This window comes from Ascidiella aspersa, chromosome 4, assembly GCF_963924565.1.
Source record: "Ascidiella aspersa chromosome 4, kaAscAspe10.2, whole genome shotgun sequence".
Classification (NCBI taxonomy): domain Eukaryota; kingdom Metazoa; phylum Chordata; class Ascidiacea; order Phlebobranchia; family Ascidiidae; genus Ascidiella; species Ascidiella aspersa.
This window is the reverse complement of record NC_139450.1, coordinates 13,187,046-13,212,578: the sequence shown is the minus strand read 5'-3', so window position 1 is coordinate 13,212,578 and position 25,533 is coordinate 13,187,046. Positions and strand designations below refer to the sequence as shown.

General features: G+C 36.0%; 4 protein-coding genes across 5 annotated transcripts; 3 read left to right on the top strand and 1 right to left on the bottom strand.

Moving 5' to 3' along the window:
• The first annotated feature begins 2,246 nt into the window (after window positions 1–2,246).
• On the top strand, window positions 2,247–4,544 carry LOC146147991 (DNA-directed RNA polymerase III subunit RPC5-like). The gene has a single exon (XM_083387416.1). The coding sequence runs from the start codon at window positions 2,309–2,311 to the stop codon at window positions 4,205–4,207; it is 1,899 nt and encodes a 632-aa protein (XP_083243542.1). The 5' UTR covers window positions 2,247–2,308; the 3' UTR covers window positions 4,208–4,544.
• Window positions 4,545–6,225: 1,681 nt separating this feature from the next.
• LOC146147990 (uncharacterized) lies at window positions 6,226–10,150 on the top strand. 2 transcript variants are annotated; one of them, XM_083386689.1, is made up of 7 exons: window positions 6,226–6,364; window positions 6,556–6,702; window positions 7,100–7,219; window positions 7,286–7,413; window positions 7,490–8,602; window positions 8,819–8,986; window positions 9,099–10,150. In XM_083386689.1, the coding sequence occupies exons 1-7, from the start codon at window positions 6,307–6,309 to the stop codon at window positions 9,219–9,221; spliced, it is 1,857 nt and encodes a 618-aa protein (XP_083242815.1). In that variant the 5' UTR covers window positions 6,226–6,306; the 3' UTR covers window positions 9,222–10,150. The 2 variants fall into 2 exon arrangements, with proteins under 2 accessions (XP_083242815.1, XP_083242814.1); XM_083386688.1 differs by having other exon boundaries at window positions 7,280–7,413.
• LOC146147989 (protein LZIC-like) lies at window positions 9,194–10,511 on the bottom strand. Its single transcript, XM_083386692.1, has 4 exons — window positions 10,265–10,511; window positions 10,047–10,179; window positions 9,700–9,894; window positions 9,194–9,631 (listed from the first exon to the last, which is right to left on the bottom strand). The coding sequence occupies exons 1-4, from the start codon at window positions 10,363–10,365 to the stop codon at window positions 9,488–9,490; spliced, it is 573 nt and encodes a 190-aa protein (XP_083242818.1). The 5' UTR covers window positions 10,366–10,511; the 3' UTR covers window positions 9,194–9,487.
• Window positions 10,512–13,424: 2,913 nt separating this feature from the next.
• On the top strand, window positions 13,425–23,639 carry LOC146147988 (limb region 1 protein homolog). The gene is made up of 10 exons (XM_083386344.1): window positions 13,425–13,598; window positions 15,294–15,427; window positions 15,842–15,987; window positions 16,291–16,508; window positions 17,167–17,364; window positions 17,727–17,936; window positions 18,356–18,444; window positions 19,557–20,011; window positions 20,607–20,768; window positions 22,352–23,639. Exons 1-10 carry the CDS (start codon window positions 13,518–13,520, stop codon window positions 22,639–22,641), a joined length of 1,983 nt encoding a protein of 660 aa, XP_083242470.1. The 5' UTR covers window positions 13,425–13,517; the 3' UTR covers window positions 22,642–23,639.
• Window positions 23,640–25,533: the final 1,894 nt, after the last annotated feature.

Below are 25,533 nucleotides of genomic sequence, written 5' to 3'. Positions count from 1 at the left end.
TTGGGTTTTCTGTCGCTGACTGATATCCTTGGTATTCACATGAAAACACTGTAGAAAGTTTGTTTTTTCAGACTACATTATAAGATCCGCACAAAACGCTGAAAAGATCCGGAACCGGGTCGCGATATGCCATTTGAACATGACCGGCCTATACTATAGTGATATTCAATGTTATCGGATCGGAAACAAAACCCTATGTTAAGTGGTGGTAACGGTATTTGTCCGATATCTGTGCCGATCCCATACAAAATTAGTGTACGTAATTTAGCCATGATTTGCCATCCAATACAGCAAGATCTACATTTCTAAGGCAAATTCATCAAAATAGTAGGTTAACAGCCGGTGCCAATTAAACTTCTGTACGCAAAAGCAAATGTTGGCCGGTAACCTGAGAAAAATTACCTTTGGACGATTTATTTAAAGACATTTGGTTTGTTTGATCATAGTAATGACGTTTTTGTTATCGGGTCGGATAGCGATATTATGTCTTATGTCGGGTATCGGTTTCAGATAAAAAGTCAAGTATCGTACATCCCTTTGTATAATCCGGTCATGACAGTTTATCCTGTCGGATATAGGGATGATTTTCAAGATACTATAATTGTATCATCAATGATAGTAATATTGGTGGCATAGCAAGCCAATCGATTTCTAACGATACAGGTTGAACTAATTAATAGGGCTCGCAAAAGTCAATAAAGTTAAAATGTTTGAAGGACCTCGTCTGTCCACGAATCAAAGAATAAAGTTGTTTTCAACACCTAGGGGACTGTTTCTAAGAAGTTTATAGGTTAAAATAAAGTTAAAATTTACAATAAAGTTAAATTTTTTTAATAAAGTCAAAATTTGTCAAATTATGGCTTTTGACAAAATATTACGTTTGGGTCTGAAATCGACAAAATATTATGTTTGGGGAACTGGCATCAATTCAGGGAAGAACTGTGGCCTCTACAAACAAGCAATTTCGTTGGGTTAAAATAAAGGTAAAATTTGATAAAAATAAAGTCAAATTTTTTTTTTTTAGGTTAAAATAAAAATGGCCGTACTAATTAATATACCTATTACCTAGGCCTACACTCTGGATAAACGTAGACTGAAAGACCTATAATACAAATTATTTTTAAAACTGTTTTACCACCGCACTGTCGGCTAATATGAATTAACTGTTTTAAGGGATATTAATTGTAAATCATAATGGATTTATTATTTCGATTTCTATGACATTATTAGTTTACAATATCTATCCAACAATGCTTTCCAGTCGTACGGTTCAATGCACACCCAGTATTCTCTACAATTACGTTAGGCTTTCCTAATGTAAAATTAAATTGTAAAGTTATACACAATACCTTTGTATTTGATAAACACAAATTTAAAATTATTTTCTTCGGTTTAGACAGAAATTTGTATTTCAAATGGGGCGCTGGTCTATAATCCTACCACCTTTTTGTCCAGGGCTTTATCCTGCTAACGATATTTGGGTTAAGGTGCGTGTTAGCGTTTTGGGTGGGACAAGTATTATTATTACATTTATTCTCCGTTATTTATTTTGTTCTTTCCGACGCGCCCAGTAAGGTACTATAGGGACCCTCATTGACTGTCTACTGCACCAACTTAACCAAACAAACGTATACTTCTTTGACGTAGGACTAACGTACAAGCTGCACATAAGTTTACGTTTGGCAAAATTTCTGTTGAGTCAGTCTGCGCCGATTTTACGCATATGTTTTACAGATTTACGAAACCGAGTGGATATTTAAAAAATCCACTTGTACAACAATACGTGGTTGAAAAGTTTTACACCAATCTAGGCTGTTCCACCTTGGCATTTTACAGTTTCTGGCTTATTGAGTTATGGTAGGATGCAACTTCCGTGTGTATAAAACCTTTATTACACATCTACAAATTTGTTGCTGCAAGGTTGGACCCTTGGCAAAAAGTGCCACCAACTGCAGACTGGGGACCTGGTCTCTATTATTCAAATATTAACAATTCATAACCTGTGTTTGTATAAAAAAAACCTGGACTGCCTTTGATTGTAACAAATATATATGTGCAATGGATTATTGTAGTTTGTAGGGTAAAATGTGACAAAGAAGGTTTATGGTTATGAAACTTGGCAACCACATCATCATTGTGTAATGTATGATAGTATAAAAAATGCCCTAACAGTGTACAAATTTTTCATGAAAATCCTACAAACTCTTTAATGTAGCAATACTTGTTATGTCATAGGTTGCCGACTACAAACTAACGAAATGTGGTAGCATAAATTTATTCACTAGCTGAACAGCTTGCACGGTACAAGATGGATGTCAAGTCAGAGGTTGATGATGAGGTAGTTCAGGAACTTGATGTGTTCTTGTCCAACAAGCTTACTGACAAGATTTTCCTCTTGCAGTATCCCACCTGCAAAAATTCGCGCATGTACACACCAGACCAGCGCTTCACAGCCAGAGTGAAACCAAAGCACAAAAAGCTTGAAATGGAAGTCCTTCTGGATGTGAACAGTCCCAACTATGACCAAAGCAAAGGGGAGCAGATTGCTATAAATGTTGATGGAGGTGGTGCTGGTTGCTCATCTGACATACCTTCATTTGGAAATTCCATTATGGATGTGCAGGTTTTAACCTCATCCAGTGTTCCACAAAGTGGCAAGCGTTTTGCGGCGGCCATTCTCTGCCATGGACAGGTTCACTTAAATTCTGTTGCTGAAATCATGCAAATGCGTCCAGGTTTCAAGTACATGGATACAGCTGAAAAGAGGGCAGTTCAAGCTGCTCAAATGAAAGCACAGGCTGAATCAGGAAACTCCTCTCAGGATGAAGCAGATGATGCAAAAGCAGTCACTGTACGTTTTAAAGGAGTTGAAACCGAGGCTTCTCGGTCGGCCAGAGAACGTTCCTATGCTGTCTATGAGAAAAATTTAATTGAAGAAAAGTGGGTGACAACTTCCATTAAGGGTCATGGACATCCTTCCAGTATTAAAGAGAGAAAAAGGATGCTTGGATATGTTGAAGGCAATCAACACTTTGATGATAGTGACTTGGCAGTTTGCCCAGAAATGACACTAAGTGCAAGTGATTACTTAAAGGCTATTGTACCAAGTTATGCTGTGACTGAAACTGATTCTGCCACTTGTTCGCATGATGTTTTGTCTTTGGCAAGTCTTTATTCTTTATCACTTCCTGAACAACTAAAAGCAGTCATGCGAAATGTAAAGATTATTCATTTTTCGCATTTACTAACTCTACTTCCTGAAAGCCCTGATCCCAATTTTGTGGTTCGTTCGCTGCAGTCATATGCCAGTTTGGTGCAGGGATGTTGGATTGTGAAAAGTGAGGTGCTGTATCCACCAAAAACCTTAAGTCCTGTTTCTGGGGTACTCTGTGAAAATGTATGCAGAGCTAGGGATTACATACTGTGTTGCTTTTGTCGCAGTACATTTTTAGTGCGGAAGGATTTGGTCAAGAAAGTTGGCATACCAGGTGATGAGGTGAAAGCCATTTTGGAGCATATTGCCTTGTTGAAGCCAAAATTTGGTTGGTACCTTCGTCTTGAACCAGACAGTCGCTTTCCTGCTATGTTCCCGGAAGTATGTGAAAGACAGGCCATGGTTTGGACAGCTAGGTACAAGCAGTTGTGTCAGCAACTGCATTTGCCTTTCACGAATGAACCTCCTATTGTCCGCCAATCACCAAAAGCACAACAGCCACTCCGAGCAAATAAACAAAATATTAAAAAAGAGATTGTAGTACCTTCTTATCCAGCCAAGATTGATAAAATGGTTAAAACTGAAAGTGTTGAGGTCAGCATGAATGGTTTTTGTAGTGAAGCAACGGTATCAACAAATAATTTTACCCAGCATGTACCAATGGAAACAGAACCAGTGCAATCTCACCAACCCTTCATTTCACCCATGGCTGTAGGCATAGGCACAGGCATAGAAAGTAGTAATGGTATCGAAAATAACATGATACAGTTGCCAATGACTGATTTGCTGTCATCTTGTGAAAACCCTGACAGCTTGTTTGAAAGTATTGTACTTCCAAACCTAAACTCACCCAAAATAAACATGGACAATGTAAAATCCACTGTTGCATTGGTCGCAAATGAAATGAGACTACAAACTAAATTTCCATATATTGAAACACCCGCGCAATCAAACAATGTATTTCATGAAGGGTCTAATGATGTTCAGAAATGACCCATAAAGATTGTACTGTACCAAATTTTATTTTTCGTTTTTGTTGCAATGCAAAACCTTTTTTATCTTGGCTCTTGCTTTTGAGCAACATTTTATTTATTTATTAGATTGGTGTACTTCAACATTCATTAATTTTGCCAATATTGAGCAATTTTTTTTATTTGATACAATAGTGTATAATACAACGATTTTAGGTTTATTGAAAGTAAAATTGTTTTGCCAAAAGTATAACACAACAGAATTTTGTTTTTATTTGTATAGTGATTTAATTAAAACTTGTAAGGTTTCAAATAAAATGTGTACACCGGTTGGCACATTCATTTTTTATTGAGCGAAGACTGGCATTATATATGTAATTACTTGTATGCTTAAGAAATGCATAATGTACTGGTCACTTTTTGAATTTTGCTCTAAATTTAAACAGAGATTGATGGAGAATACATTAACCCATAACCTACAATTTAATAAATAAAGATTTCCATTACAAATTTTTACTTATTACAAATTTTTACTTTTTCCATTACAAAGGTTTACTAGGAATAAAACGACTATTTTTTATTTGAAGGTCGCAAAAAATGGTCAATTTAATAATTTCACGAGTTAAACCAAGGGAGCTAGACCATCCTAAAACGATTGATTCATGTCAATCTTATTATGATTTTTTGCACTTTGAGAGAATATATAACGTCTTTTTAATACGGCATTTATATCGTGCCGACGTAATACACCTCTTAAGTGTTTGCACTTCTCGCAAACGTATTACGTAATTTCTGTAAAGCTCTGGTCAATAGACCTCACAAATAACTTGTTGTGAGGCCAAAGCGTCAAGTCTCCGATTCAATTAAACTATTTTTTAAATTTAAACTAAAGAACGCAATTTTTTGCGCGTCGCGCGATCGTTTTTTTTGATAACACGTCACGAGGCACTTGTGTTCCTTTTTTAATTTTTTTGAGCTGCGCCCGAACAATAAATAAAACAAATTAACGCAAAGTTTGTTTAGCGCCTTGCGAAAATCCTGGCGCCATCTTCTTAAAAGCATCTTGTCTCGCTTTGGGTTGTGCAAAAAATATTTAAATGCTGAAATCACTAAGTTAATCGTGGTGTCATTAAAAGGCAAACTTAATAGAATCTCTGTCTCGCAACAGCGATAAAATAGGGGGGACCTCGCTTTATGTTAGCGTAAGGTCACATAGATAGACTACTACGGTTGCCTTTTGTCCGTGTTTTGCTCCTCGTGTTGTTTCCGATGCGATTTAAAATGCTTAACTAGCCTAATGTTATGAATAGCCTATATCGGTGGTGTTCAAATGGCGGATCTCGATCCGGTTCCGGATTATCATCTCTTTGCCCACTGCAAAATAAACACAAATTGGTTATTAAGACGACAATTTTACGCGTTTGTGCTTTGTGTTTTCCCAAAAATCCAATAAAATTATAGCACAAATTTACTCTATTCTAACCATATTTTGCATAGCCAAGGCCAAAAATAGCAAGCAAACTTTGAAGTCTAAAAATGTAGTCTTTTAACAATTTTTTTTTTAATTTTAACACAAGATTATGGTAATTGTAAGTCATTTGCCTTAACTAAAAATGCCAAAGTCAAGCCAAGTCATTTTCCAAAATAAATTAAGCCTAGTCACGTAATTTGAAAACAGTGATTTAAATGCAGTTGAGTCAAGTCCCTTGAGACTTGACTAAATTAATTATACATCACAGCCTGTTTCCTCCTCCCGATAATTTTTTTGCAAGCGAATTTTTATTTCGATTACCGGAAAATTCCGACAAATGTATAGAAAATTAGGCCTGGATTATGTGACGTATAAACTATTTAGTAAATATGTTTTTTTAAATAATGCACTAATTTTGTGTCCTGCACTTTGAGATGAGAACTGTAGGCTATAGTTTTAAATAAATTTATATTTGTTTTCGGACACTAATAAGGGGTTTTACCGAAAACATTACTGTATCGACATGATTACAATCCAATACAGTACATTATGCTTTGTTATTCTAAATTTTAGTATGTCTCGTATTTCGTACCAACGACAAACAATGTAATTTATTCACCGAACTTGTTTATGAAAGGCAATGAACATTCATGACAAAAACCGGGGAAATCAACGATGATAGTCTGCTTTCGTGGAAAAAAGCTAGCGGTAATACTTTATGCTTAGTGTTTGCCTATATGCTCTGCTTTGGAAGTGGTAGTAAGGAGACAAATACCATTAAATTGCAGAACCTTATTTTTGTTAAAGTCGAAGGACTTTTTAGTACAAGTTAAAACACGTCACCATTCACAACATTGTGCAATGTACGTGACAGAATTTATAAACTTTAGTTTCTGTAGGTATTCCATGGTCAGAAAATAACTGCTGCAGGAACATACGAATATGCTTCAACTGCCTTGCATATGCTTTAAGTCAAGACAGTGGATTGGTACAATCTCTTGGGATCATTTGGTACAACTGCCAATATATGCAATGCATTACCAGAGGTAGACTTCTATTGTCTAAAGATATTGCAAATACTTGTATATATGACACCATGCTACGGCACTCTTTCACTATTGTATGTAAAAATTAATAAAAAAAAAATTTTCTTCAAATGCTGCATACCACAACACATATTGTTTGGGTTAGGGTTAGCGTTTGGTTGAGGGTGGGTCAAGTTATTATTAATAATAAACATAATATTACTTGACCCACCCTCACCCAAACGCTAACCCGCACCCTAACCCAAACAATATGCGTTGTGGTATGCAGTAAAATTATTTTTTTTTTGCATAATTTTCTACGTACAATAGTGAAAGAGCGCCCATGCTTCTGAGTAGTAATGTCTTACAACTAAATGTAGTATGGAATTATTTACAAATATATTTGTAACTTATGCAGTGATACAAATCAACAAATTTAATGCTCCTAGCAACCAAGAAGTCTGTAGTCCTGAAAATGTTATTTCTCTTACCAAAACTGCAGTGCAAGCCATTCTGTGTACAAGACAAAAAATTTCAAGTAGGTTTGACCTTGCTCTTTCTAAATTTAAAAACAACACATAACTCTTATATTATTTAGCATTAGTGCAGCAAGAAGTAAATGATCTTATTTTATGTATGTGTTTTATTTGGCTTTCTAAACTTCCAAAATATTTACAACATCATATTGAAAATCTTCTAAGTCTAACCTCCAATTCATCACAAAAGCCTTTGGTGAGTAAATTTTTGGTAATTAGTTTTTAATTTATTAATGTGTTATCTTTATAGTAACATTAGTTGCATTTTTTAGGAAAGAGAAATACTTTGCCTAATTTTGAAGGGGAGGTGTTTACTAAATATTGAAGTGCTATTCAGTCTTTGTGACACAAAGCCAGCATTTGGTGTCTACCTCTTTGCATATGTTTTAGCAAAAGAGCAGAGCATGGTAAACATCAAGATTTTTGTGGAAAATGTTCACAAAGGGAATGAAAATGCATATCTATACAATCTTGCTGCATGCTATTTTACCAATGAAGATAAGCCACTACAAGGACTATGCTACTTACGAAAAGCTTTTACATACTGCCCTAGTCAAGACAAACATCTGACAGTCTTGTTATATAATCTTTCAATTAGTTTGTGGAGAACTGGTAAATATACAGCCTGCATCAAAACACTGACTTCACTAAGTTCATGGTTTCAAAATTTGCCAGCATCAAAATTGTGTGATCAAAATATTGAATCAAGCTTGCTGTGTACCTTGAACAAAGATAGTGATACAAGTTTATGTAAAGTTACCAGCGTTCAACAAATTATAATTCAGATGGAACTTGTTGAGCACCTTCTTTCAAAATTACATTTGGTGAACAAGGACTTTGACATTGCTGCAAGCATGTACAGAGAGGTAATCAAGTGTTATCATGGTAGCATGAACCCCATTGTCAACATAAGGATGCCAAGTATGCTGCAATTAAAAGCTGAATTGTGTCTTGCAAACTTTGAAAACAAAAAAAGCAGCACCAATATTGAATATGAGCAAGACAATTTAAAATATTGTGTTGGTATGTACCAAAACATATTACAAACAAATCCAGTGGAAAGTGAATGTATTTGCTGCCAATTAAACTACTTACAGTCACATAATGTTGTTCTGTTGGATTTATTTTACTGCTTGTGCCTAGAAATTTATTCAACACATACTCTTCCTCTTACTAATACTTTAAAGCGCTACAGTGAAATTATTGAAGAAGTTGAGTGTGTCAAACCTTACCAAAATTGGCCCCAACTATACTTGTGTGAACAACACAACGATGACCGGGAACCAACAAACCAATACTTAAAAGCAGCCAAAGCTTTAAGCACTACTAAGGCAAAGATTCTCTTTAATTATGCTTTGGCAATTTCTTTTCAGGACAATTTTCAGGTAATTTACTTGTAGATAAATGTTACTAAAAATAGTTAGGTAGTTGATACTTTTTTGAAGTAAGAAAAATAATGCTGTTGTAAGATTCAAACTTGCAACAGCTGTTCTAATGACTAAACTACTCTGGTCCAGTGGTGAAGCAAATGAAGAACCAACAACTACAGCATTAAAGTGTTAGTTCAGGAATTATACAATATGTTAATGTTTCTGTTGTAGGTTGAACAAGTTCTTTACTTGCTCCAGGGGGCACTTCAATTTGATAAAGAAAGCATAATCATGAGGTGGAATGTTGTAATGTTGTTGCACAAGATTGGGAAGAAAGAGGAAGGGATAAAAACCTGGTGCAAAACGAGGGGACTTGACACTAGATGCCGATTAGACAAGGTAGTGTTAAACAAATGTTCAACTTACAATTAAAAAAGAAAAGATAATCTAACTTAAGCCTGTATTATTAAAATGAATGACTTGTTCTTTAATACTTAGCTTTTGTTCACAGATTCAAAAAATTAAACATGACAAGGAAGCATTATTGGAAACAAATTTGCTTTTGCAGAAAAGACAATTAATTAAAAAGGACATTTGCATACTGGATGAGTTAATTGCACTTTATTACACTTGATACTGCAATCAAAACTGTTACCTCCAACAGGGTACCAATGTTACAAAGCTTAAAATTCCCCTCTAAAAATATATAAATACACACACAAGACGGCTGGTATATAACTTAACATATCAATTGATTTAATAAGTTTACTACTCTTTCTTTAAGCCATTGCTAAATAACCTATTTTAAGGGGTCAGGCTATTATTTTACTGTATGCAATCAATACATTCAATAATTTGCCACAGTGTAACATTTTCCTTTATCTATTTAGAAGGTGAATGTCAGGTTTTGTTAGCACCCTTTATTTCCGTCCCTGCAGCAGCCAAAACAGATTTCTCGTTGGGTGATTCAGTGGAAACCTCATGAAAGTTTGCTAATGAAGATTTGCCATGTTGAGAAACAAAGCTTTGCTCATTGGCAGACAGCTGAAAACATACGAAAACAAATAATTTCAAACTAGAAAACTACAATTATTATGAATTCAATTGTCTACCTCTTCTCCGAGTTTTTTAACCGCTACAAGAATTTCCAATTTCTGTTGTACATATGAATCTTGGGGCAACTTTCCAACTTTGAAATCTCTTTCAATGCCAGCCAGTCTCGTTCTGAGCTGACCTGGCTCTTTCTTTGCGAACATTTTAATAACTTCTGGTGTTTTAAAAGCATCTGAAACGGCTGCTTGAATTGCCTGCAGCAAAAAACAAAAGTTTAAACAGACAAAAGAACTTTTTTACAATAGATTAATGTTGTATTTTTTGATGGCAAAAAGTGCATGTTACCTTTTGAAATTACAGTAGGTATAAATTGAACAAATAAAAAAGTATGTCAAGTGGTAATTACCAGTTGCATTGCATTAACACTGTCCACAAGAGTGACATCTCCTTTTAACATTTTTTCAAGGGATTCTTTAACCTCGTTTAGTTGTTCAATGGTTTCAGCTTTCATTTCCTCGTATTCATCTTCTAAATCTTCTCTAAATGAAGCAATAATCACGATAATAAATGGTTGCATGTTCCCATAAATGTTTACACTCTATTATAGAGATACGCTTTACTCACTTGTCTTCCTCTAAATCTGCTAGTTGTTGTACCAGCCTGTCAATCTGGTCCTGGAGGTTTTGCTGTAGAACCCGTGATTCTGCCTTTCCTCGTGAAGACATAGTTTGTCAGTAGTAGTTAAGTCTAAATAACATGACAAAGAGGTTAGCAATTCCTCTGCGGTGAATGATAGCTATGTCGCTCTTAAATGAGTCCAAAGAAAAAGCTCAAAAGGTTAACTAAGTAATGGTTTTATCGTTTACACAAAAGAGTTGAATTTGAAAGATTATTTACGAGTTAAACCAGGCACTTTAAAGATCGCAATAGTCGCCAATACGTTTTAACAAAACCAATAGCGCATGAAGACAACAAAACCAACTACTTTTAAACCAAAGAGATTTCAACCAAGTCTCTTTGTTTTAAACCAAGTAAAAAACAGTTTAGAAAAGTACGTGTTTAAAATTATACAGTAATCGATTTAGAAGGTTTCCTTTAAAACGACATGATCTACTTTTTAATTTAAAACTATTGTTTATATTTTATTCTTTCATACTTCAATGCATCGTCATGCTTCGGTGATCTTCATTCAGTCAACCATCCTTCGCTTTGTTGGAGCTCTTTAAGTTTTAGTGTCAGTCGGTTCATTGTTTTCTTCAGCTGTCAGCAACTGTTTCGATCTTGGTGTGAGTTGTATTAAGGAATGCCAGGGTATCAGCTACGAGATGAATCTCAAATAACAACAACATTGGATAACACGTATAAAGACAGCTGTAGCCTTACGCGCTCTTCTTGCCTATTATATGAAGTGCAATTAAAATTCAGACAGTATTTTTATTAGGAGTGGCTATTCGACCGGATCGCTCTTTTTCGCTTGCACCAATACATGTTTATTTATTATTTAGGTTACGGTTGTGGTCTGGGTGGTAGTGGTATTAGATTTATTTTTTCCATAATTTTAGTGATTTTTATTCATAATTTCAGTGATTTTTCAGAAATCGATTTAAACTACTTTGCTAGCCTGGTAAATAGCTCACAACTCAGGAGGTACCTATGGGCTATTTGACCGGATCGCACTTTTACGCTTTCACCAATTATTGATTATATGTTGATTTGAACTACTTTGGTTTCCAGGTTTAAATAGCTTTTTTTAAAAGGTTTGACTTGCATAGAGAAATTGTTTGCTGTTTCCAAATAAATTGACAGATACTGGTGCTGTTCTAGAATCTTACCACATTTTCGTCTGGGGTTTATATGACTAATATTAACTCTTATCGTTAACTGTAGAAAAATGTTTGGATTCTAGACCAGTTCCCAGATACTTTAGTACAACATTAACTTAATAATTATTTTAAATGTCATGTTTGAGAGTTAAGATTGGCCATCTCCTGTGATATCGGTAAATTTTTAACACTGTTCTTGCTTTATTATAGAATTTGTGAAGTTCTATAATATGTTGGCCTTGTTGCCTATTTAGCTATTTGTGATGTGTTGCAAACAATTTATTCATAGTTAAGTCCTAGAAGACCCATGTCACTACCGTACAGTTTAAAGCAGGGCTGCGGAGTCGGTTAAAAATTAACCTGAGTCCGACTCTGGTCAAATGTGCGATTTCGTCGCGTCCCGAGTCCGGCCCTGACTCTACAGCCTGCATTCCGCCAATTTACGTAACTAAAATAACGTAGACATTCAGCAATCCACTTATAGGCTGTCATATAATTTATTCACTCACAATACATAGTTGGAATATATTCCGCCTTTACATTTTCCAGTTAGCGACCATATCAGATTTAAATTTGGTACTGCGCATGTCGAACTCGGGACTCCGTTAGTTTTACGTGGTCTTACTCGTGTCCCGAGTCAGATTTCAGCAAAACAAACCGACTCCTTGAGTCCCGTGTCCGACTCCGCAGCCCTGGTCTAAAGTGCCATTAAAAGTAAGATACATGTCCTAAATTGGCATATTCATTCGCATTTCCTTTTGTTTAATTTAATTTTGAATAAAATCACTTTTTACAGGATGTACTTTTTTTCCAAATTAGTCTATGTTAAAACTGACTTGTAAATTATATGTTTATCTAAAAGTACATCTTTAAGCCAAACCTAGTTTATTACAATTAATTTTTTTATTTGGCCCTCAATGAAATATTTTTACAAGAATTAGCATTAAGAAGCATTTCTTAATTCTAATTTACTGGTTGTCAACCTTTTTTTCATAGCAGAGGTCATGGAACCGCTTAAAGCTTTTTGTCTGATTGCTTGTTTATCATGTCTCTTGTTTTGTACACTAGAGTAGTGCTCTCAACCTTTTTTGACTTGCGGCACACCAACAGAGCCAAATAAACCATCATGGTCTTATGAATATAATTATACTTGTTGTGGAACACTGCACTAGAGCAATGCACAAAAACAATATGTCCCAGACCCTAGTATATTCCTAATTTTTACTTATGCTGTTCTAAAGGTACTATCTAAAAATTCAGTACTGCTAATTCCAGAAAAGTGCATCTAGGTTTTGGGCAGTAACTTTGACCGTATGTTATAATAAACCTTGAAACAAATTTAAAAACTAACTATACTACCAGGCCATTAAGCACACAACAAACATTGGTTTCCAACCTTCAACCAAAGTGAAACCCAAGAGACATTATATATATACTTAGAATCCACGCACATATTTTTATCTAAAACAATAGACATTTGTCATTTTCATCTGTCTGTTTCCCTTTTCATACTGTACATTTTTATGTAGGGTAGTGTGCAATAAGTTTCTCTAAGTTGGGTGTATGCAAGACACAAAGTATTACAGTCCAAAATGCAACTTTTAAATTTTATTTTTGGAATGACGTTTTGAAGCTATAAACAGATGCCATTCTCTGCTTCACCATTGTGTGGGATAACTTTGGCAAGTCCCAAGACTCTGAGCAGCTTCAGAGAAAAGCTACAAAATTAAAAATTAAGAAATGTTTTTCTTTAAAATTTAACGCCTTTGGTGCATAAAAGCATAAAAACTCCAATCCGTTAAAGGTGCAACAGACATTAGCCCATGTGTTTATAACTGTTTTATGTACATTTTAGTAAGTATGTCACCGATAGATTTAAACCTGTTGGTGTGCTAAGAGTGAGAACCGCTGTACTATGTACTCATTTATTGTTATTGTGTTTTTTTTAATATATAGTTCAACTGATTAGAACTTTAGGTATGTTTTGGGCTTGCAATTTAAAAAGTTTGTTGATGACTTAGCCGGCTTTGCTACACACTGCTTGGTGCATCGGAATGTTGGAATGGGCTATTGCTGCAGACGTATCAGCATACCAGCAAAGTATTGAAGAAAAGGAGGAGGAGTTTAATAATGTGGTCAGTGCAAAGTGGCTAAATTAAAAAAGGTTGAATTTGAATTATTTTAATTTAAAATTTAAACAACAATTTGTTTACTGGACTTTGACAGTAATATTTTAGAACAATTTTTCATTACACTGACATACATTTTTGCTGTGTCTTGTGTGGCAAAAAATTTAATTCCATACTTGGCAGTACATCTCCAAAACTAGATATATTTTAAGCAGTATCTGTTGTATACCAATACTTACTACCTTACTTACAGTCAAACTAAAAACATAATACACAAACTTGCATATAGTGACTGCATTCTAAAGGGATATTTTAATCTATAATATGTTTATGTATAATAGTTTATGTATTAGGAACACTAAACACGGATCTGTTGATTATCTTCAGTAGAAAGAGAGTGGCCCAAATAATAGATAAAAGATTCATTCTTTTATTAGCAAACGTTTCGGCAATTTCTTTTGCCATCATCAGTGCAGTAAGTGAGGCTAAGATACACTGATGATGGCAAAAGAAATTGCCGAAACGTTTGCTAATAAAAGAATGAATCTTTTATCTATTATTTGGGCCACTCTCTTTCTACTGAAAAAAAAAGTTTATGTATTGGATAGGGATGTTCAAAGTAGAATATCGAATCCTTGGATTCGAATCCACATGGGATTCGAATCCAATTCTGCCGTTTATTTCGGGTAATTGGAACCGATATAATTTAAGGTTTTACCGCGGATTGTTGCGCCTAATTGCACAAACGCGTGTGGTAAGTTGGCCTGTCGCTGCGGCGACCAATTTATAGTGCTTGCATAAAATGTCACCTGGTAGTGCAGTGTCAGCGTTTTTTTCGGGCGACCAATTACCGCGTCTCGCGATAACGTTCGTCTAATAATTAAGTGTCAATCAAGCATTATTGGGCGAGCGACTAACGTGTAATGTCTGGTGTGGAGTTCGCAATTTCCCTAAATGTGTTAAGTTGCAAAAGTAATATTACGTTGTAAAACGTGCTGGCCGTCTACAAAATGCGCTATAGGGTTACTTAAGGTCAACTTTAGGCTGATATTCAGCGAGGTTATGCAGTTATGAACAGCGTAATTGTCAAGTATTCGCTATGTCAATAGTAACTTTGTATTCTTTGCAGTACATTATTTGACTGCATAACATATCATGTTAGTCAAAAAAGAAGCACAACAATGCTTTAAAAAACAGGACCGAATTGCTTAAGACTTCTGTGTGCAGTGTTTCATTGTTTTGGCAAACAACCTGGACAGTTGATATAATACCGTTTACAGAACTGCTTCAAATGACAGTTGTTAAGAATGTTAAACATATGTGAGATTTTTTTATTATAATGTTCACATGTTAGCAATTGTTTGGCGTTTTATTTCTGTAATTGTAGGCCCTGTGGGGTAGATTAAGATTAATCCTTCCCCAAACAAAACCAAGGTTAGATAATTTAATAAAAATATACTAGGATTCGATATTCTGGATTCGTTATTCTAGATTCGAAACCTATTATTCTAGAATACCTTGGGATTCTACTTTGAACATCCCTAGTATTGGACAAGATTTTATGTAGTATAGCTTATGTGTTGAACAAATATTCTGGGTAATACTATAAGGATCGCTTGTTAACCTACTGTTAGATTTAGTGCAGACAGCCACTAAAATATAAATTTTAAGAATTGATATTCTATCATGCATGTGTTTTAGGTTCGAGAAAACATCATTGCCCTGCTCACATTTATAGTGCTCTACATTGTTTCTTACTTTGTGGTTTTGCGCTACCATGAGAAGCGGGAAAGGGATAGTCTGTATGGAGCTGATGAGGATGCCCAAGCTTATAGGTATTTAAGCTTATTCTGATTGTTTCATAAACACGAAAAAAATACAAAATCTGGGTCCAAATATTTAAAGGTGAAACATGTGATCCGTTGTAACTAATATATAATGTGTGTATTTCTTTTTGTAATTTTATTGAAGATTTGTTTAAAACATTTCATTGTAAGTTGCGTACCTAGTTTTTGGATTTGCTACAGAGACTTTTTTTATAATATTTATTTTATTTTATAATTTATGTTATTTTATATTTGATAATAATAATTGAATATATATTTGTTTTTAATGCTTATTTAATTTAATGTGTTTATGATTTGATCAAACAAACTAGCAGCAGGTATTTTGCCAAATATTAGGATTTTCGGATAAATGATAATTGTAAATGATTTGTAACAATTAACCTTCTTCACAATTATTTTAAGAATTTCTTTCTACTTGTGCACCTTCACGCTTGCTGTGTCATGCGGTGCTATTTTCATGCTGCCAATGTCTATGATAGGAAATGAAGTGGTTCACCTTCATCCTGATAGCTACTGGGTTCAGTGGCTGAATGGTGCCTTAGTCCACAGTGAGTACTAAACAATATAACATGACATAACTTGCTACTTAGCTCCCCAACTTTTTATTGTTCATAACTAGGAAACCTAAAGGTTGAATAAATAGAACCACTCCAAATTATTTACATGTGAATTTGTCTTTTTGTCAGTTCAACCAAACAGGAATATTTGTTTAAACTTTTGTATAGAGACTTTTTAAATCCAAGATTAGTTCTTACAGCTATTTCAGATGCACAATAAAATCATTGCTAATATGAATAACTCCATGTGAGACAGTGTGATTCTTATGTCTAACAGGATTTTATTTTTTGAAGCATTTTGGCAGTGGATATTTGTCTTCAGCAATGTGTCACTGTTTCTTCTTCTACCGTTTTCCTACTTTTTCACTGAATCAGAGGGATTTTCTGGTCAGAGGCGAGGGTTGATGCCAAGGGTCTATGAAACAATAACTGTGCTATTGCTTTTGGCTGTTGTTGTCTTTGGGTTCTCAGTTTTGGCTCTGGCCTTTTTCGACAGAGATGACGCTGCCCAGGTATTTAATTTTTTATTGTTTTAATACAATACTAAATACTGATGTAGCACTGAATATGTGATAGTAGAAATCAGTAATCACCTTGACCCTTGCAAGATAAATATTGACCTTAATTCCTGATCAGTTACTGCCGAATACATTGCTAGCTTTCTCAGAGTATTCCGTCGTAAATACCATATTCAATTTTTGTGTTTTACCTCATTTGTATTGAAACCTTGCTTTGAAAAAAGGTATTTCTTTATCTCTTGCATTATTGTGTGTTAATGTTAGAAAACAAGAAAACAATTTATTTCAGATTTTTATAATGTTTTAAAATGCAAAAAGGCCTTTTTTGTAATTGCATTTATATATTAGGTTGCACTTACATATCAATAAAACAACAAAAAGTCACATTTGCAATCATTTATTTTTATGTTTTATGAATCTTAGTTGTGTTGGTTGTATTAGGGAAAAAACTGCAAAAAATTGAATTGAGTAACGATTTTTGCACACTTATGAATGATTTTTATAAATTTTGACAACTTTAAACTTTTTTGTCTAAAAAAAGTCCAAAAATTCATCCTCACCATGACTCATATGATATGTTGAACACATATGTGTGTGTATCGTTCATCATATGTTATAAATAAGTGTTGATCTAGTTCTATTCGTTTTCCAGGGAATTATTGCAGTGGTCTTTGAATATTTCTTGCAATATTTGTATTCCTTTCTGCTGTGTATTTCTGTATTCTTCATGGTGGCTGGCTGTGCTCCTATTGGATTTATCACCCTCTTTGATGCAGTCGGACATCTTCTTGTAAAACCTAAAATATTTGAAAACAATGACGATCAGATTGCAATAAAAACAATGGAAGAGGTACCTGTGTTATCTCATTACAATTGTAAACTTTAGATTGAAATATTTGTTAACAAATAAAAATTGTGCAGCGTGCATGCCCAGTTTTCGCCTTGGACATATTTTAAGTGGTTTGAAAACTAGTCATAGCACTAAGTTATCTACGTTATCATCACATGATGCAAATTTCAATGTTGACAGATTGAGTCATGCGTTTGCTTCCATTTTTAAGCATACCATAAATGTATGTTTACTCTTCATATAAAAATTATAACAAATCAATGTACTTCTGTATGTGTGTAATCTTACATATATATGTAAGTAAAATATGTTAGCAATGCGATAAAACACACAGTTGTTTATATTGCCTTTTTTGTATAAAGGAAGCCATGCAGCGCAAACTGAAGTCAAAGACCTACCTCAACAGAATAAGCGAAGCTGAACACCATAAACTTCAGCTTAAAATGCAATCCATTCGGCATACTCGCATCAAACTTGAGAAGCGCAAAAATGCCTCCGCTTTTGAAAGAAACATTGGATACCCTTTAGTGATGCTCATTCTGTTGGCTTTGACTGGCCTGGCCCTATTTATGGTAGGATAAAATTGTCCAAACTTTTGTTGTTTAATTAATTGAGTTTAAAAAGGCAAGTTAAAAAATTGAGCATGTTGTATATTTGTTTTTTACAAATGCGTTAATATATTAGTTTGCACTTTTAGGCATGTTTAATTTAGTTTCAAGATGTAAATCTTACGTTCATAATTATAATTAGCTTTTTTCACATTTTTATAGTTAAAACTGCCAGCAAAATTGCCAACTGCGCAATTTGACCTTAAAACTATACAATCCTTTTCAAAATATATAATATATTGCTAGTGAAACAGAATGTGACGCTATCAAAAGTGAATAAACGGTTAATGCGTTTGCTGAAATGGCGAATGCACGATTTCATCACACGCCTATGCCAAAAGAAACCGCAAGTTTGCCAAAACCAAGTGGTTTTGTATTTGCAGGTTTCCATTCACATATTGAAGCTAGTGTTCATTGGCGACCACGAACTGCACCCCAGTACAGTAAAAGAGGAGTTCGGAAAAGACTATCGGTAAGTGAAATCTGGGTTAAGCACACCAGATAATCTTTTTTATGAAAGACGCCTAACAAATAACATCTCAAAAGTGGGCTTGACAAAGCATTTTAATGCTGGTCAGTGGTTAAAAATAGTTGCAAATCCAATATTACATTCCAGTTAAATCAGGCCTTGCGAATGTTTTAGTGTAATTTTGAGAAGAAAAATTTATTGCAAATATGTACGACGGCATGCCATAAATAAATAACCTGATGTGTCATTCGCTCGGCAAAGTGTTTTTCCATTGCTGTGTCGGAACGCGATTGTGAGTTTTCCTTTGGTTTTGAATATTGTTAAATGCAGTACAACTTTGCTGCAATTCGTGTGTAATACCTAAAAACACTTATACTTAAACAAACTTGTGTAACGTGCGTGTTCTTCATGTGGCAAATTTAGGCGACGATTAATGACATATATGGTGACGTGCGCGATACCACGTGTCAATCTTTGCGTAGATTGTCTCTAAATGGTAGTCTTTACAGCGGAAAGGCGTTAATTAGTGCCCAGCACTGAATGCTGAATCGACAATCTGTGGTTTAGCTGTTGTTACATACAAATCGGTCTGGTAGCTGGTTGGTCGTTCACATTTCGCAACAGGAAAGGGCGCGAATACACAAAAAGGAATAGGATATCGCCATTAATCCACATTCCAACGCGCCAACCGAGCGACATTCGCGTATCCTCTTTGCCAAAACGAACATGCTGATAATTATATTTCATTTTTCAAAGTGATATATAAGGTCGTCAATTGAAGCATACCGTGATTACCGTCATCACGTTTATATTTTTTATATAGTTTTACAAATTTTAAACGTTCTCGGTGGTATTAGTATTTAGTTTAATTACTGTACAAATAAAATGTAACCAGAATATCACAAAACTTTGTAGGTTGGATTCCAGTTGCAGTTTTCGTTATTCGCATAACAAAGTGTTGCCCGTTTCTTTATTACATTGTGTCGTTAGTAACCTCGTTCGATATGTACTCTTGCCCCCTAAGAATTCGTTTCCATTTATATATATAAACTGTTGTTACCAGGCATAGTAATACAAATAAAAAAACAGCTCCTATCGTTTCCATTTGTTCACAGCAAATTTTCAAGCGAAAAAACCTGCCCGAAAATTGACAAGGTTGACTCGCGGGAGGACAAAGGTCAGCAGCAGCAGCAGCAGCAGAACCCTAGACGCTGGTGGCGTTTCTGGTCTTCCTCGCCCAGCAAAGACCCCCTGCCTCCACTCCCATCATCCCAGGAACGCTGCCAAGACCTGCATGAGTCAAAAGGGTCTATCGAAGCACCAGGCCACGACGACAATAAGTCCCGCCTAGGCGCCTCGTCCCTGTCGGCCTTTGGAATGTTCGGCACCGTCCTCGAGGTGCTGGTTATCTTCTACCTGACACTGGCCTCGCTCATCGGCTTCTACAACCTGCCAGGCTTCCGGCTGATCCGTCCCCGGCCGCAGGAGACCGCCATGACGAAGGTGATCGCCAACTGCGTGGCCATCCAGCTGCTCAGCTCCTCGCTGCCTGTGCTATCGCGCGTCTTGGGTAAGTCAATAAGTGCGCGACTCGCCAAACTATAACGTCAAGAATTGTGTTCAAAAATATCAATTCAGAGCCGATACCGGATGTGAAGTGGTGGTTTCGGTACTTGCACGTCACTCAGTTAGTATTATAATTGTAAATCTCAACATAAGAGTTTTAGCCATAGGTTAAAATCCAATGCAGCGATTTCTAACCTAACCTAAACTATTCGATGTATGGTAAATAGTGAATTAAAATGTATAAACCAAATTAACATTTGAACTATGCCTTCTCATAAAGTCAATTTTATCCAAATAACCTAAAAAATAAGAGCAAACTTTTTTCCCCAATTTTGTCTTGTTAACAATATAATGGTATTACATTACAATGCCGGAACTTTTGTCCATAAGACAGTACCCGAATAAGAAGTAATTGTTGTTTCTAATTTAGTGGCAAATACAAAATAATTGTCTGTTTGTATCCTAAAATATCGTTTTTAAATGGCGTTATTTCATCATTTGAACGCAATCCCTGAAAAATGCTAGTTATTTGTTGCTTGTGTTCAAAATAATAACCAATAAAATAACTAATAATATGAAATCATGGGCGCGACAAACAGGCATCACCAACTTCGACTTGCAAGGGAACTTCGGCAGCTTCTACTGGCTGGGCGACTTTTACATCATTTTTGCCTTCAACGTTATTTTCGCGACCGTGACAGCCCTTTGCCTTGTGAACAAGGTCACCGCCAAGATCAGGCGGGAGCTCTACAAAGCGATGCGTAAGTTCAGTGCAGTTTTTCTGTGGAAAAGCTGTGTATTGCCGTTCGATATTTTGTTTTTGTTTCGTTTATAGAAAACTGATAGTTATGGCGAAATGTTCCAAGATTTCATACGATTCCTAAATAAATTGCCTTTCTGTAACATATATCACAAATTCACAGCCAATATGTAAAAGGTAATTTAATACGGATAAAGAAAAACATTGATGGGCTTCAGGTCAGGGATGGCGAACCTTTTCATCGCGCGGGTCACAAACACGACTTTAATCCTTACAAAATGCTCAAGTGGGTCATATTTAATTATGTGCTAATTTTATGCGAAACTCTGATGTTACGTCGTTTTAAGTGTTGTTGTCTGGGTTGATAATTTAAGGTTTTCGGAGGATTTCCAAATTCGGATTCCAACAAATATTAAGAAGCTAAATAGTTAACAAATGCTGCAGCATTTTTTATGGGATTACAGGAATTCAGCAGAAAGTTTTCAGCATGGTTTATTGATTTAACCAGGGTTTTAGAACTTTTAGTCCGCGAACTCATAGTTTCCCTTATAAAGGATCACCACCCGATACGTTTTATAGCGATAAACATAATGCGTTTAGTTGTCTGCTTTTTTGCACCGATTTGTTAAAGTGCAGTTAATGTAGGCCTACTCGCCTACTCGTCACACCTTAAACACTTTTCACGACCCACAGATTTACCAGTCCTTATTTAAATAGAGTTATCTATCGAAGAACTCTTTTATATTTGTTCTTTCATGAAAATGATTGATAACATTTCGATATTTCTAAAGAGACAAGTGGGTCATTAAAAATCCCGCGGGACAGTGGTTCGCCATCCCTGCTTTAGGTTAAAAGGTAATCCACATGCTCGAAGGTATTTTGTTGCGTATAAGTAAGTACTTTGCATATATCACTACAGTTTTAAGTAGGCTACTCTATGACAGTGGTTCTCAACCTTTTTAGTTAACGGACCGATAAAATTTCGAAAAAAATTTTGCGGACCGGTGGACCTTACAACTGGTCTTAAATTTTAAGACTTAAACGAGCTGTAGTCCATACTTTTAAACAGTTGGGCAACAAAATGGCAGGCATTGTGACGTACGATAAATCCAAAGTAAACCATTAACATTATGTTACGTCACAATGCTACAAATTACCGAACTTGTGAAGTTCTAAATTTGATGGACAAGCCTTCAACATCTTTTATTTTGCAATGAAAATATGAAATTGTAATATATTTGGCGGAACGGCGGTTGAGAAGAGAACCACTGCTCCATGGAAGCCACGATGTCCAATTCTAACTGATATCGCCTAACTAAATTTGGAATCGCATTTTATTTATAAACAATGTTAAGGCGGGACTGAGTCACGCGAAGCGCGGATCAGAACGAGGCGATATAAACTATAAACAGTACCATACGTAGCTACATTTGTGGAGTTACACCTGACCCACTCACTATAAAGGCGTGTCTTACGAGATGACATGTTTTATGTCTGTGTGCGCTTTCTGTGTTGTTTTTTACCGTTCACAAGGAAAGCAGGGTCTAAAAACGCAGGATTAAAGCAAATGTTCGTTTCGCGCAGAGCACAATCGCGCCACCTTGATACGCCTGGCTAGGAAGCACGCGCACTTCTACAGTGGCGTCAAACGAAACCAGTCTTTCCCGGCCTCCCAACCGTCGGTCAGCGAACTGTCGCTGTTGGGAAGTCAGTCGTCGGACAGCATCCCCGACCTGGACAGCACCGCTTCTGAGGCAACCCTCTTCTCGCCGTCTCGCGGGCACAGCAATGACGTCACGCCCCCTAGAAAGTGTTCTTTGACCCCGCGCGATTTTCTGGCCTCCACCGCGCCAAAGACGGCGCACCACAGGTGATCTGGGCGCCTTTTAAGCACTTTAGATTTTTAATTCCTTTCGCTTACATTAACTTAGATTATCGCGAATTTTGGGAATGCGTCACACCATAAAGTGTATAGTGTCGCAATTTTTCGTTTTACACTTCACCGAATATTTAACCATACATTGGCTAACAAGATAAATGCTTCCAAAACCTTCTGTAGTTTTAGTTGGACTCGCTGATAGCTTTAACGAGATCCTTCACCTTTTGTCAAACTAAATACGCTGTTCTATAAGGACCGAACTGCTCGTGGCAACAAACATAATGTGGTGCTTTTTTGCTACAAATTTATATAATATAAGCTGTCCCCTGTGCGCGATGTTACCGACGTTGGGTGAAGTCCAACCCGGCAGATTAGAGCTGCCAGTGTTTTATTGCGTTTTTTGTTTCATTTTGCTTTTTTTTGTTGTTTTAATTCGGCGACATGACGCGTTTTCGTTTTTTCGCTTTTTTTTCGATTTTCATTGTCTTAAGTTATCCGCGAGCTTTTGGTTGTGCCAACGTTTCTACATTAAACTACATAAGTTCGCGCAGACCGCTTCTTTCGCTTAACCCACTACTGCTACGTTATTACATGTTATAAATATTTTAATTTTTTACTTGCAGTCGTTATTTTCTTTTTGTGCGTTACGTTATATAAGCTTTTGTTTTCGAATTTATCGCAGCAGCAACGCAACGCACGCCAGTTTGATTGGCGTTAAAGTGTTTTGTCTTCTTCAAGTGCGTTAAAAATATATCTTTCTATATAAAACCGCTTATGGTGGTCAAACACGCACACGCACATGACTGCCGCTTTTGTTCGGTCGTGTTTTTATGTGCACTTGTCGCCGCGATTCTAATTCTTCCGCTATTAAAGGTTTTTCTTAGTGTTATTATTGGCGAATTGCTGTTTGTTCATTGCGACTTTTCGTTTAATTTTAATACTCTGTAGCTTGCTGATTCTAGCTTTGGTACAAATACATCTTCAAGCTTGTCATTCATCTATCTTTCATTATATTACGATTATACAGCATTAAGTTCGAATACGAAATGCAGTACGTCTAGTATCAAGCTTTAGAACAGTGGTTCTTAACTATTTTTCACCGTGCCCCCTCTGGTGAGTGTCTTGTGCCTGGCGCCCCATTGCGCATTGGGCACACAACAAATTGCTCGTGCTCGATATACTGAATTTTATCAAACTGATTTTGACAAAAATGTTGCTCGGCTGCATGGAAAGTAAAAATGTCGCTCCAAACGAAAAAAAATCAAAATTGCGCTAACCTGTTCCTATATAAAATATGTGTTTATCGTTTAGTTTAGCAAACCTGTAATTAAGACTGCGCAAAACGCCTAACTTTTTTGCTTGGCAAAAAACACAGTTTGTACCGGGATTGGCATTGTGCCGAACCCCTGTTCACAACTTAGATCTCTATCAACTGTAATATATTGTTCTAACTAAGCAGCCCAAATCGGTCGTCAAATGAAACCAGATATAGTCCAAACACCGTGATAATATGCCTATTAAATATTAGTGCCGCTTAATGAATGGTTTCTTCGGTTACTTAGCTACACTTGTGTAATGTAAAGCATATGACGGCTTAAAAGCAGCATAAAAAACGTAACAAATCAAACGTGAATCGCAATTTTGTAATCATGTTGTAGTTGCAAAACCTAATAGACAATTCACTTGTAGCAGGGCTGCGGAGTCAGTTAAAAATAACCCGATCCGACTCCTGCCAAAAAATAAACCCGAGTCCCGAATCCGACTCCAGTCAAATGTGCGAGTTCCGAGCCCGGCCCTGACTTTGCAGCCTGTATTCCTTCAAGGATATTCAGTAATCCACCTCTAGGGTTATATAATTCATTCACTCACAATACAAGGTTGTACTCCGACTCCCCTGACTTGTAGTAGGCCTACTTATTTTTCAGGATTTTTGAATTAATTCTAAACTGTCACGCTACCCTATATTTAAAATCCATAGAAAATAGATCTATTGCATCGAGAGCACCTCACCCACTCCATGTATATTTTTTACAACTAAGTATAGGATGTTGGATCTTAGCAAATTACTTCTAATAACCAATAACAAATATTATTTATAGTAGCCTAGGCCAGTGTTCTTCAACCTTTTTTGGTTTGGTGAACCCTTAAAGTTGATATGACAAACTCGTGCACTCCATACTTAAAAGGTAAACTGAGGTAAGAAGCGATATGAAAAATGCATATCAATATCATCATGTCAATTAAACCAAGCGAAGCTGCCGAAGTTTTACACACTGTTGGTGAGAGTTTGATTATGGCTGGTGAAGCAGCCTGCAGCCATAATCAAACTCTCACCGACAGTGTGTAAAACTTTCGGCGAGTCCTATTGCATACAACAGCATTCAACGTCAAATATTAATGATTAATTAAAAGTTTGTGATGCACCCTTGTATAGATAGGCCTACCTTTTAGTAATGGTGCACCCCAGGCATATTTTAGTGCACCCTAGGGTGCACCGTGCACACCGTGCACACCGTTGAAGAGCACTGGCCTAGGCTACTTCTGATACAATGCTGGTATTGACGCCGATGTAATATCAAACTAATTTCGACATTTTGGCCGTTGTTTGTTTCCAACACTGGGTTTTAAATCCTAAAAGGTGCATTTATTGTAAAATAATAACTCACAACCGAATGTAACTTTTAAAGCTAAAGCAAGCTACGACTGAACAACCTGTTTAACTATGCTTTGCACCAATGATGAACGTAAGCCAGAACCGTTCAGAACGGAAATCCGCTAAAATATTTTTGCAGGTACGCCGTACCGGTAAAAAAATATGGCAATTTTCCTTTATCACCGGGCCATCTAAACTGTGATTTTAATTGCATATTTGTGTACTATATATAGA